General features: G+C 40.2%; 1 protein-coding gene across 1 annotated transcript in view; it reads right to left on the reverse strand.

Moving 5' to 3' along the window:
- Nucleotides 1-13,243, reverse strand: part of LOC150085599 (condensin-2 complex subunit D3-like) — a 154,505-nt gene that overhangs the window by 94,790 nt on the left and 46,472 nt on the right. The window contains exon 2 of the mRNA XM_090374612.1: nucleotides 12,182-12,522. Coding sequence (XP_090230738.1) covers nucleotides 12,182-12,522 — 341 coding nt within the window. The remainder of the gene's footprint in view (nucleotides 1-12,181; nucleotides 12,523-13,243) is intronic.

Here is a 13,243-nt window from a genome sequence, read left to right on the forward strand (position 1 = left end):
CCAAACATTGTGGGTGTGATTCGATCTGTGTCACTGTGCTGGATGTCTATAAGGTTTGTCCAAAGTGACAGGACTATTCAAGTTGCATCAATTTCTGCAGGAGGAAGGTCGCCTCTGACCATTCTGCTATAGATAATGCAATGCCCAGAGTTTTCACGGGCTGTAGATTTACTAAAGCATAAAACCGATTATGGGGAGCGAGAGTAAGCACACCATAATGCAGGTTAATGGTCAGAGTGCAATGAATGTTGCCTCACAGTCAGCGTACGCCATTAAGGAGATGGGGTGAAGGAGCTTTTTTCAAGAATCATATGTCTTGCGTAACCAAGTGGTTGGTTACCCTAAACATTACAGAGGGGGTTGGCTGCATCAGTCTCCATATTCAGCAATTGTTATTGTAGACACAGACCTGCATTTGTGCTGAAATTATTGGGGGTTTGGGCCCCACCTATTTTATATCTTTATATTGTAGGCCTTCAGAGTTAATTGAGGTCTATACTGAGTACATGGATCAAGCCTTGCAGGTGCTGGGTCCGGGTCCTGTGGACCTCAGAGTGGGAATGGACTCAACTGCTGGATTGACCTTGTGGAGAGGTCGGGGTTCCAATGAGAGAGGGCAGGACCTTGAGGAATTCCTGACTTTGAATCTAGCGGTTTTGAATGACACTGGGCAATTACCCACATTCTCCTCACTGGCTGGTGAGTCGTATATCAATGAGATGGTTTGTTTACAATCGTTTTTGAGATGGATAAGGAACTGGAAGGTTCATGGTTATGTGACCACCAGTGATCACAGAGAGTAGAACAACCAACCAGATCACTTTTGATCTGATTGGTTGCTCTCCTTCCAGAATCTGGAGGGAGATGGCTAGATTTTCCATTAAGGGTGTTAGACTGGGCGAGGTTTCTCCCCCCCCGTGGCACTCTGTCTTGGAGTCTTGTGTAAATTGGTCCGGCTTTCTGTGAAGTCAGAAGGCTGAGTATGTAACTAAAATATTGCAGGAGGTTAGTTTAAAGTGTATGAGAAAGAAGTGACGACCATTGAGGAAGGTTCTGTGGTGGAATGCGGAGCTCACGCAGCGAGCTCGTAAAAGATTCCAGAGGGAGAGGAGAAATTTTTCTTCTAATGGGCTACCTCAGTTAGACTATTTCAAGAAAAAAAGCTGTATTCCAAGAAAATCACTCCATGTAGGAAAGCTACGTGGCAAAACTTTGAGAGGAAGGTGAGCTCCGCCGATTAGTGGCGGAGCTCATGCGCGATATATAAAATCATTACTGATAACATTCAAGGTAATCAGTTAATGTCTATGATTGTGGACATGGAGGGGGAGACCATGGGATGAGCTGACTTCGTCTTCCATATTTTGGATTCATTGCTGATTAATGATGAACCAAATAATGACCAACAATTAGTAGTAGTAGTAGTGGCATGTGATGCAAGAAAGAAAGTATATGAGCTTATGCAGCATCAGCCAAAAAAAAAAAAAAAAAAAATCACACAATTCCTTCCAAATGCCTGTCCAGTTCCTCCTTAAATTTATTTAACCTGTCAACTTCCACAACGACAGATGGAAGTTTGTTCCAGCAATTAACCACCCGCTGGCTAAAGGCAAATTTCCGCACATCTATTCTACATCTGTCTTTTCTTAATTTGAATTTATAACCCCTTAGGTTCGTAATCTGAACAAGTGGAAGGATCCCAACAGAATTCAGCGTGCTCAACCCATTCAAGGCCTTATACACCTCAATCAGATCACTGCACAGGTGCCTAGTCTTCAGCCACTGCAATTTGCAGAACTTAAGCCTCTCTTGGTAAGAGGATCCCTTCATTCCCCCTCACCAATCTTGTTGCCCTTCTCTGTACACGCTCAAGTAAATCTACATCCTTCCTAAAATGAGGCCTCCAGACCTGTACGCAGTACTCAAGGCTTGGCCTGACCATTACCTTATACAGAGGGACAATCGCCTCCTTCTCCCTGCTAGCAAAATTCCTATATATCATTGACAAAACCCCATGACCTGCCCTGGCAGCCTGTCTGCATTGCTCAGAAAACTTCATATCTGACTGCACAATTACTTCCAGGTCTTTTTCGTTTTCTACCATACCACCTTAAGTGTAATATCACACAGTTGGTACGTTTCTTTGGGATTATTACTTCTACCCATATGCAGTACTTTGCATTTGTCAAGGTTAAACTTCAGTTGCCACTTCTTAACCCATCTGCCCAAATTATCTAGATCCTGTTGCAGTAGCACACTGCCATTACTGTCTTTTTTTTTTGTTTTTTTTTTTTGATTTGATAGTTGTTGGCGCATCGGCTTCTGTGGCCATATTGCACCTCCCAAGGTTTTTGCAGTACTTTGATCCAAGCCCGAGGCGGGAATCGAACCCGCGACCTTTGGGTTGCCGGGTAGGTACTTTACCCACTCGGCTAGCCCGGTCGGCTGCCATTACTGTCATTAACAACCCTGCCAACCTTTGTATCATCTGCAAACTTCGACATTAAGCCTGATATACCTTCATCAATATCATTGATAAATATACAAAACAACAGTGGACCCAACACCAAACCCTGTGGGACTCCACTAATAACATTAGTCCACGAAGAGCAGCACCCATTGATTACCACCCTCTGTCTTCTCCCACTTAACCATCCTTTGATCCATTGTAGCAACTTACCCTTAATACCATTCTGCTCCAATTTGTACAATAGTCTTCCATGCGCAACAGTGTCAAAAGCTTTCCTGAAATCCAAATATATGATATCAAAATTATTTTTTGCATCCAGTTCCTTTGTAACCACATCATATCCTATCAAATTTGTCAGACAAGACTTTCCCTTAACAAACCCATGCTGTGTCTGAATTATTGCTGCAGTCTTGTCTAGATGATCCTGCAATGCATCTTTAACCAGTGACTCCATTATTTTACCCAGAACAGAAGTTAAACTAACTGGTCTGTAATTACTCGTGTCACCCTTCGATCCCCCTTTGTGAATTGGGGATACATTTGCACATCTCCAGTCCATGGGGACCTCCCCTGAATCCAAGGATGGTCTCATAATTATGGCTAAGGGTTTGCTTAGTTGCTTTGCCGCCTCCTTTAATATAACTGGATAGATCCCATCCACCCCAGGTGCTTTTCTTACGTTTAACTTCAACAATTTCTCTTGCACTTTGCTCTCAGTTATTACAAAATCATTAAGTATCTTGCTACAATTTGATAACCTTCTGCCATTTTCAAACCTTAATAATTCCTCACATGTGAATGTAGATGCTAAATGCTCATTCAGTTTGTTTGTTATCTGAGCAGGATCATCAACAGTCGAACCATCGATGTCAAGCGGACCAATCAGATTCAGCCCCTTCCTTTTAGAGTTTACATAAGTAAAGAAACTCTTGCTGTTTTTCTTAGCATCTTTTGCCAAGGATTTCTCGTAATCTGCCTTCGCCTGCCTAACCTCCTTTGTGACCTGATTACAGACTAGCTTATATCTGCCATAGGCTTCTGAGTCGCTTGATAATTTATATGCATCCCATGCATTTTTCTTCTCTGTTACGAGTCTCATTAGTTCATTAGATAACCATTTAGGCCTAAACCTTGAACAATATTTCTTAATAGGTATGAAACTTTTAGTAGCATCCACGATCAATTCCTTGAATGCTTCCCACTTACAATTTACTGTTGGTAACATCGTCAGTTGATCCCACTGTACAGAATTTAAAAACTGTCGGAGACCACTGTAATCACCTTTACGGAAGCAAAAACCCTTTCCTTTAACCCCTGATGGTAAGGAAAGGGTTAGTGATAGTTAATGATAACTATAGTTAATGTACTGAAGGGAGCGAGCCTCCCAGGCCAAGCTCAACTACTATACAGAATACAAAGGATGGTAAGGCTATGGGACTGGATCAAATTGAAACCAAAGTAGTGAAAAAGGTTTCCCAGACGAGTTCTGGGGTACTTTTGGATCTCTTCAATTCCTGCCTCCAGGAGGGTGAATTTCCTCTGGTCTGGAAGAGGGCAGTTTTGAGGGTTATCCTCAAGGGTCTCGAGAAGCCCATGGATGAACATTGATTATATCAGCCAATCGCTTTGCTCCCAATTTTGGGAAAACTGTTTGAGCGGTTCATCCTTGGGTGCCTGGTGGCCCGCTATGGCACTCAGGGGTTGACCTCGAATAAACAACAGGTTTAAGTCTGGCTCATCTTGGAAGGATGTCATTGATAGAGTGATTACTCTGACCAAAGAACTTCCTGATTGATATGTCCTGGAGTTGTTCATGGACTTTCAGGGGAGGGGGGCCTTCGATGCTCTGTGAAGTGAAAGTATCCACCACAGGGCTAGAATGGCTCTCTATCTGGGAAACCTATATCATCTTCTAAACGACTACTTCCACAGGTAGTTGTGAGAAAGAAGTATAGAGACCTGGAGAGGTCGGTAAGTAAGGGATGTCCTCAGGGTTTCAGTTCTGGGAACCATTTGGAATTGGGTATTGGATGAATATCATGAGCTGCACCGTGTGGATGGCACAGATGAAGTAGCCTATGCAGATGACGTAGTCATCCTTGTGGGAGGGAATTCCAGCAGGGAATTAGAGGAACGGGTGACTGCCTGTTTGACTCAATTACTGACTTAAACTGAATGGCTGTTCATAAACTGAAATTGTTGCACAAAAGTCTGTGGCCTTGCTACTGAGGAGATGGCTCAGCTGGAATAGGCTGCCAGTGTGCCAGTTGGGAGATTTCTCTTAGAATGATGAAGATCGTGTACCTTGGTGTATGCCTAGAAGAGAGACCAAATTTTGTGGTGCATGCTGCATACTTAAAGAGACAAGATCAAAAGACTGTATGTCAAGCTCCAGTCATATGTGTAGATTGGGGTATAAAGGGGGATGCCCTTCACCTCCTTTACGATAACGTGTTACTCGAATCCTGACTGCTGGGGCTGGGGGGGATGGACAAAACATTCGCATGTCCAAAGGATCTTGACCTTGCCCTTCTAGGCATCACTAAGGCTTGCAGGAGAGTTACCACAGTCGTTGAATGTGTTAGCTGGGAAAATCCCAGAGCTTGTGAAACAGTATTCCCTGCGTTATGCTGTCAAGAGATTTTCTCCCAACAGATTTTCGGGCTCATGACTGGTGGATCTGCCTCCCAATTTGACACTCCAAAGGAGGCACATCAATAATGAATTAGAAACCATTTGGCATGTACAATAGACTAATTCTGCAAAAGGTAGATATTTGTTTGCCTTTTCCCTTCTGTTAATTCTGTGAGTCAGAGACGATGTTCCTGGCTCCAGTTTGGGTTCAGACTTTTCTAGCTGGGACTTGTTCCCTTGAAGTTGTGTGAGTATGGTGAGCCCGAGACTGGCCTTCAAATTTGGCAGCAATGTTCGTTGTATGTGGATTTGCAAGTAAGGCTTGGGTGAAGGGTGCTCACTCTTGCTACCTCCGATTAGGAGTTGTCAACTAGAATTGCTTATGGCAGATTTTTCAAATTTGTTAGATTTTTCTTTTTGCAAAGGGCAAGACCCAGATAGTAGTGACCTACCTCCTTGTGGTGGGGGATGTGATTACTTGTCCCCACCGGGAGGCCAAATGGTCAATGATACTGATTTTGTTTTGTTATTTCAATTGTGTTGACCAGTTGGTCATTTTGTGTTGTTGATTAACTTACCAGCTGTAGTTAATAGTTCAACTGCTTTCAAAACACAATAGAAACTGGGTCGCATATGGACAGAAGCCCAGAAGTCGATTCAGCTTCAAATTTCCCCAAATGACAAATGCCCTGTCTGCCATTACGCTGGTTCAAACCTACTGCTGATACTACTGACCAGGGTATGTCTGCCATGGGCAAAAGTTGATGTACAAGAGCAGATATCTTTTAAGGGCACAAAAGGTGATATTCTTACACACACGTTTGGCACTAAGAACATTAATGTTAGAAAAAACCCACAAGTTAGGGTTAAATTTGAAAGTGTATACAATTCTGCCCAGATACAATAGGGCGGAGTATATGAAGAGAGCCTTCTCAATCAATTCAGCCCTGGAGAGATTGCGCAAGGCTCATGGGGTAGAATTTTTGTCAGCATGTCTGTGCTTGTTAACAGTAGACACAGCTTCTGCGGGGATGGTATACACTTAAATAGAAAGGGAGCAAGAATATTTGCTGATGCTGTCAAGGCAGGCTTAAGTTGATTAGAAAACTGTTAGCTTGGAGGGATTCACAGATTAATAGTAGCCACAGGCAAAGGTGAAAGTGTTACTTGTACTTCTTCTATTGGAATAAGCAACAGCATGGAAAACAAGTTGCTGGGGATTTCAAGAACTGCTGAGAATCATCACTGAACAAACAAATACATGGTCTGTTTTAGAGTAACTAAGAGTAAGAACAGGTGCATGTATACTTCCATGTACACCAATGATAGGAATATAGTAAATAAATTTGATGAATTTTAAGTGCCGATCAAAACATCAAAGGCGGATATTGTCCGGATATCAGAGACATGGTGTCACACCGATATAAGGAATGTAGAATTGGAATTTGGGGAGCACAAGGTGTGCAGAAAGGATAAACAGCATAGGCAGGGAGGAGGGGCTATGCTGCTAGTTAAGAAATGCAAAATCTAAGGCAGTGCATCCAGTTGATATGGGTTGTAACATTCGGTCACTTTGGTGTGATATAAGCACTGGGAAAGCAAAAATGAGAGTAGGAGTGTCTTGCAGACCTAAGGACAACTCATGAGTACAATGAACAACAGTACACAGAAATAGAGTGGGCCAGTAGTAGTAGTGGCATGTGATGCAAGAAAGCAAGTGTATGAGCTTATGGAGCATCAGCCAAAAAAAAAAAAAAAAATCACACCATTCCCTCCAAATGCATGTCCAGTTCCTCCTTAAATTTATTTAACCTATCAACTTCCACAACAACAGATGGAAGTTTGTTCCAGCAATTAACCACCCACTTGCTAAAGGCAAATTTCCGCACATCTATTCTACATCTTTCTTTTCTTAATTTGAATTTATGCCCAGTTAGGTTCGTAATCTGAACAAGTGGAAGGATCCCATCAGAATTCAGCGTGCTCAATCCATTCAAGGCCTTATACACCTCAATCAGATCGCCGTGCAGGTGCCTAGTCTCCAGCCACTGCAATTTGCAGAACTTAAGCCTCTCTTGGTAAGAGGATTCTCTTACCAAGAGAGGCTTAAGAGGCTTGTTGCCCTTTTCTGTACACGTTCAAGCAAATCTACATCCTTCCTAAATTGAGGCCTCCAGACCTGTATGCAATACTCAAAGGCATGGCTTTTTTTTTTTTTTTTTTTTTTTTTAGGAGCATTAGCAGCTAAGGCCATATTGCTCTGGGAAGTGCGGTGGTCATTCCCTGACCTTTCCGCATCCTCCGTATTTGGTGGTGACGGGCTCGAACCCCGGTCTAATCAAGAAGCATGTGCTACGCACTGCTGCTCCTTGCCACCTGGCTACGGAGGCAAAGGCATGGCCTGCCCATTGCCTTATACAGAGGGACAATCACCTCCTTTTCCCTGCTAGCAAAATTCCTATAAATCATTGACAAAACCTTTCATCAGAACACTTTTCATCTCACAACATATTCATGGAACAGTTATGAAACACAAGTTTAGCAGGAGTCAAAGAACTATTTGCTAATGTTTTATTACATATGACATACTGCGCATCAGGAGCATCTTTATTTCCAACACATGTAAAGCCGAAATTCAAATAACTGCCATTATACTTTCGTTTTGGTCTTTTATTAGTTGGTTTCTGTTTTTTCACTTCAGAATTTTGGGGAACAAAAGGCTGTGATCGTTCATTCTCACTTTGAAGTGTGACAATATTGTGTTTGTTTACATCGACCACAGTTGCACTATTAGAAGTACTTTGCTTCTCGTTTTAAAGTTCCTTTTTTCAACCACTAATCCATAGTCACATATTTTAATAATAATATTTCAAAATACTAATAGCTATTAAAAAATTCTATACAAGAGTGAGTTTAGTTATGATATCAGTTCGCTTCCTCCTCTCCTTCAACAGGTGTACTCCAGGCTAAATCGTATACGAATGGCATACTAGATCACCACATTGCTACTTTTTTGTAGGTGTCATTACCTCTACATATACTTCTCTACGCAAATCCTGCCAAAATAAAGTGTTCCATGGTCTATTTGATTATTAGCCTATGCCAGTATATTAATAACTGAAAAAAAAAAAAAAAAAAATGTTAAATATTATAATGATACAAACCTTGTGTACGCTACAAACATGCAAAATTTATTTATTTTATTATTATTATATTTAATTATTAATTACAATTTTTCAGGGAACACTTGTTCACATCTCATGGAACAGTTTGAGAAATGCTGATCTAAACCTTGGTTTTCGAATACATGTGCTAAGGCTGTTCAAGGGAAGAATATTGCATACTGTAATTGACTTGTTGGCGCCTCCGTAGCCAGGTGGGAAGGAACAGCAGTGCGTAGCACACGCTTCTTGATTAGACCGGGGTTCGAGCCCGTCACCACCAAATACGGAGGATGCGGAAAGGTCAGGGAATGACTACCACATATCACCGGAGCAATATGGCCTTAGTTGCTAATGCTCCTAAAAAAAAAAAAAAACAAATAATAAATTGACTTGTTTCCAAATCATCAGTTTCATTTTCTGGCACCAATTCAAAGGCAGTTATTAATCAGTCCGAACTAGATTTCTAACAGGCTAGGAATAGAAAACTTACTACTTGTCCAAATGGTAGTCAAGCATTCTGGTTTCTTGCCAATGCTATTGGCTGCAACTTTTACCCATCTTTGTTCACAGCTCTGTCAAAACCAGATGGTTCTATTGCCACTTCAGCCAAGGATAAAGCTGACCTGCTAGCATCCGATTGTTTTTCCAACTCGTGTATTAATGATCTTGATAAACCACCTCCCGATATGCTCTTTACACTGCTTCCTGTGATCTTCCATTAAAAGGATGTCAGAAGGATTTTGATGAATCATGATGCTAAGAAAGCTCCAGGTCCTGATGGTATTTCTCCACTTGTTCTGAAAAGCTGTGCTCCTGAACTTACTCCTGTTCTGTGTTGCCTTTTTTTCACTTTCTTATTCCAAAGGCATTTTTCCTTCTGCTTGGAAATTTGCTCATATCCAGCCAATTCATAAAAAGGGTGACAAATCCCTCCCGTCCAATTGGTTGGGAGGGAAAACTCGTCCCATTGAAATTACTTCTAATCTTTCTAAAGTAATGGAGAAATCAATTAGCTGCCAAATCTTAAGCTATCTAGAAACCTTCCATCTGATCAACGATCACCAATATGGATTTGGTTGGTCTATCCACTGGTGATATTCTGGCTTATGTTAACCATCTATGGACAAATTCAATGGAAAAATTTGGTGAAACTCAAGCGATTGCTCTTGACGTTTCAAAAGCTCGTGTTTGGCATAATGGTCTTCTAAATAAGCTTCCATCTTATGGTTTGCCAACTGTTTTTTGTAATTGGATATCCAGTTTTCTCTCCGATCACTCACTGTAGGTGATAGTAAATGGCTTTCCGTCTTCTACCAGTGTTAGTGTAGAAGGTAGAAGACAGATGGCTCTCTGTCTTCTACCTTCTACACTAACACTAGTGTTCCCCAAGGTTCAGTTCTTTCTGCCACACTTTTCCTATTGTATATTAATGATCTCCTACCATTGACCAGAAATCCCACCCGTAGTTTTATTGATAATGGCACATTGCAATCCATTTTACTGTTTGAGACAACTTGACCTGCTTAAACAGTTTCAACTTCTCAAATATCCACTACCAAGTCCTTAAATGCTGGTTGCCAGATAATTCTCCCATGGTGCAAAGATTTTGTTGATTTCAATCCTTCTAAAACTCAGCCCTATCTCGCAAAAAGGGTTCTTCTGCTCCTATGCATATCTTTGATGAGCATTCCGATTTCTAGGCAACATCATATATCTCTATTGGGGATTAACTGACTTCTAATCTCTTAGCATAAACACATTAAAAATACTGCTTTCGCTGCATCTGAAAAACTGGGTTTTCTCTTTCGCTCTTGCCGTTACTTTTCTTTCAAACAGCTGTTCACTCTGTATAAATTGCAATCCACCCTAACATGGAATATTGTTCCCACATCTGGGGTGATGCTCACAAAACCCTTTCTCAGTCTTCTGCACTCCATTCAAAAGAGGGCAATTAGGTTATATAATGACTTATCTCTAAGAGTCTGTCCACTCTGCCTCATAGACATTGTTTCTGCTGCATCCCTTTTCTATAGATACTTCTATGGGCACTGTTCTCCTGAATTAGCTTTTACAATTCCCGCTCTCTTTCAAAGAAGTCCGAGAATGTACCGCAACCCGTCAACATCCTTTTACTGTCCACCTCCAAACTCACAGAACCAACTTTTCTTCTTCCTCATTTATTCATTCAGCTTCCGTTCTCTGGAACAACCTTCCTTCATACATATTTCTTGAAAACTACAATCTATAGAAGTTCGAGTCTAATGTCAACAAATATCTTCATTCATCTTCTCAACTTCCAACCCATGCACAGTACTAAGTATTATAGTTTCAAAAACCTCTCATTTTGGAGTTTTCATAAAAAAAAAAAAAAAAGAGGTAGCATCTGAAGTTTGGCATTAACAAAAGTACTGCATATGGGCAGCAGTAACTCCTTAGTAACATAAAAACTGTGCAGTAGGATGTGATAATTCCATTGAATAAAACAATGGCCACACCATGAGTACTGCATACAGATCTGGATGCCTCATTTTAGCAAGGATGTGGAGCTGCTGGAACAAGTACAGAGAAGATCTACGAGATTGGTGAGAGGAAGAAAGAGTTGTTCTTAAAGAAAGGCTTAAGTTCTGAAAATTCAGTCTCTGGATAATCGGCACCTGCGAGCTGATTGAGTTGTATAAGGTCTTGAATGGTTTGAGCAAGCTCAGTGCTGATAAGATTCTTCCTCTTTTGCAGATTACACACCTGAGGAGACATAAATTCAAATTGAGGAAGGAAGGTTAAAGAATAGATGTGCAAAAATTGCCTTTAGCCAGCAAGCGGCCGATTGCTGGAACAAACTTTTATCTACTGTTGTGCAAGTTAATCTTCTTCTTCTAGTCACATAGCTCCCTGAGGAGCTGTTGTGGCTGGAAGAAGAAGTTTGTTGATCATGTGCTATATGAGCAGCATCAAAAAGTGCCATGCCCAGAAGTTCACTAATACCATCCTTCCACCTAGTCGTAGGTCTTCCTCTGCACCTCTTCCCCTCGGTTTTTCCTTCTTACTATATGACCAAAAATCTTGAGTTTTCTTTTGGTGATGCTATGAAGAAGAATTTAAGCCTGCCAATTTTATTCAAAGAACCAGACAAACTTTTGGAGGTTTTTTTTTGGTTGATGCTGTATAAGCTTGCTTTCTTTCATTATATGCCTCTATCAAAAGATTGTGCTTGTGTTTATGCCTATAGCTCAAATAACAGCTGTGAAAAGCAGTGTGCATCTAACACTATGGCATCCTCATCTGCAGCATCTCTTACCTTCCATTTCGTATTTATGTATAATTGGAGTGGGGTATGAAAATTGTTCCCAGCACAACTACTCCCCTGGTGGAGGTTTTTTTTTCCAACTAATCTTGTTTTTCATCTTATTCCTCATCCTCCAGAAAACACAGATGCTAAATCTGATTGCATTTCTTTCGTTTAACTGTGCTCCCGGTAGCTGTATATAGGGATACTTAGATCGCTACCACCCAGTATACAACTTGAACCCTCATACCTCAAGTGATAATCTAAGTTGTATTTTAAGCATTTTTTTTTTATAGCATGCAATAAATATTAAGTCAACTTAGCTTAATGCTTCAAGAAATGTACACAAGTTATTAAATGCACATTTTAAATCTGGTGCCTTTCCACACCCCTAGCAGTGAAGACTATTGAAATTCTTCCAAAATGTATTAGCAATAATCTTTACTAACACAATACATACTGTTGACCAAAACACTAGGTTAGCTTAAGCTTAACTAACCTAAACACCATTACACCTAACCGTAATATTAAATTAAAAATATAATCCAGAATTTAAATGGAATTCACTATTTGAAATTCATTCAACAGAAATTATTAATTAAAAATAGGCAGAAAAGCAACACAACTTACCTAATTTTATTATTTTTAATCCACAGAAATATAGCTTTCTGGAGATATTTTTGATAACTCTGGTGGTTTTGACCTGCAATATGTCCCAAAATATTCCATGCTGCTCCCTGTTGATGTACAGATGTACTCCAAGATACACCATCAAGAAGAACACTTTCCATTGCTTCAAGACACTTTTCTTGAATGGATGATTCATTATCCAAGACCATTGGTACAACGGCTTCCAACCAACAAATCTGCACCATATTATTTTGTATATAAGCATCTAATATGTTCATCAGAGAATGCAAAGCTTGTTTTCTCATTACCACTGAAGGATCTCGACAATGCTCCTGAAACACCTATATTTAATAGTTAAATAGTATTAAGTATGAATCAATAAGTGAAAATATTAATATAGTAAAATTCTGATAAAAGATATTACAAAACTATATATGTACTTTATCAAACATAGTGACACCTCCAACAACATGAGAGCTATGTACCAAGAAGATATTACATTTTGGAAATGTGTGTGGGGAGACATTAAATTAATAAGTAAAACAGTGTTTGGTTCTAAGATTGACAACATATAAATTATTATTTTTGCTGAAAATACTTGTTTACAATTACTTAAGGATTATATATAGCATACAAAAAAATATTCTATATATAATCCTCAAAGATAATATAATGGTTATATTATATCTTACATTATATAATATAAATAAATATACATTCTCTAGCCATTTTATTAGGAGTATGAGCTAATAGTATGGGAAGTGACAACTACAGATAATTCCATAACAAAACTGTCCACAATTCCTAGAGTGATACAGAAGTTTCCTTTCCAACTCATCCCACAGATGCTCAGTGAGGCTGAGTTCAGAGATTGGGATGATAGGGCAGATGCATAACATCTTCCTTTTGTTCCTCAAACCACTTTCACAATCCTATCTGCAGGGGGTGAAACATGCAACAATGCCATATGTACCTGACCTGCAATGATGCTCAGATATGCTGTGGCATTCAGTGCCCTCCAGTGGGTTTAGGGGACCAAGGGTATGTCGCAAAAAAACGTGC

This window comes from Mastigoproctus giganteus, chromosome 5 (assembly GCF_048544385.1).
Source record: "Mastigoproctus giganteus isolate SK-2022 chromosome 5, ASM4854438v1, whole genome shotgun sequence".
Taxonomy (NCBI): domain Eukaryota; kingdom Metazoa; phylum Arthropoda; class Arachnida; order Uropygi; family Thelyphonidae; genus Mastigoproctus; species Mastigoproctus giganteus.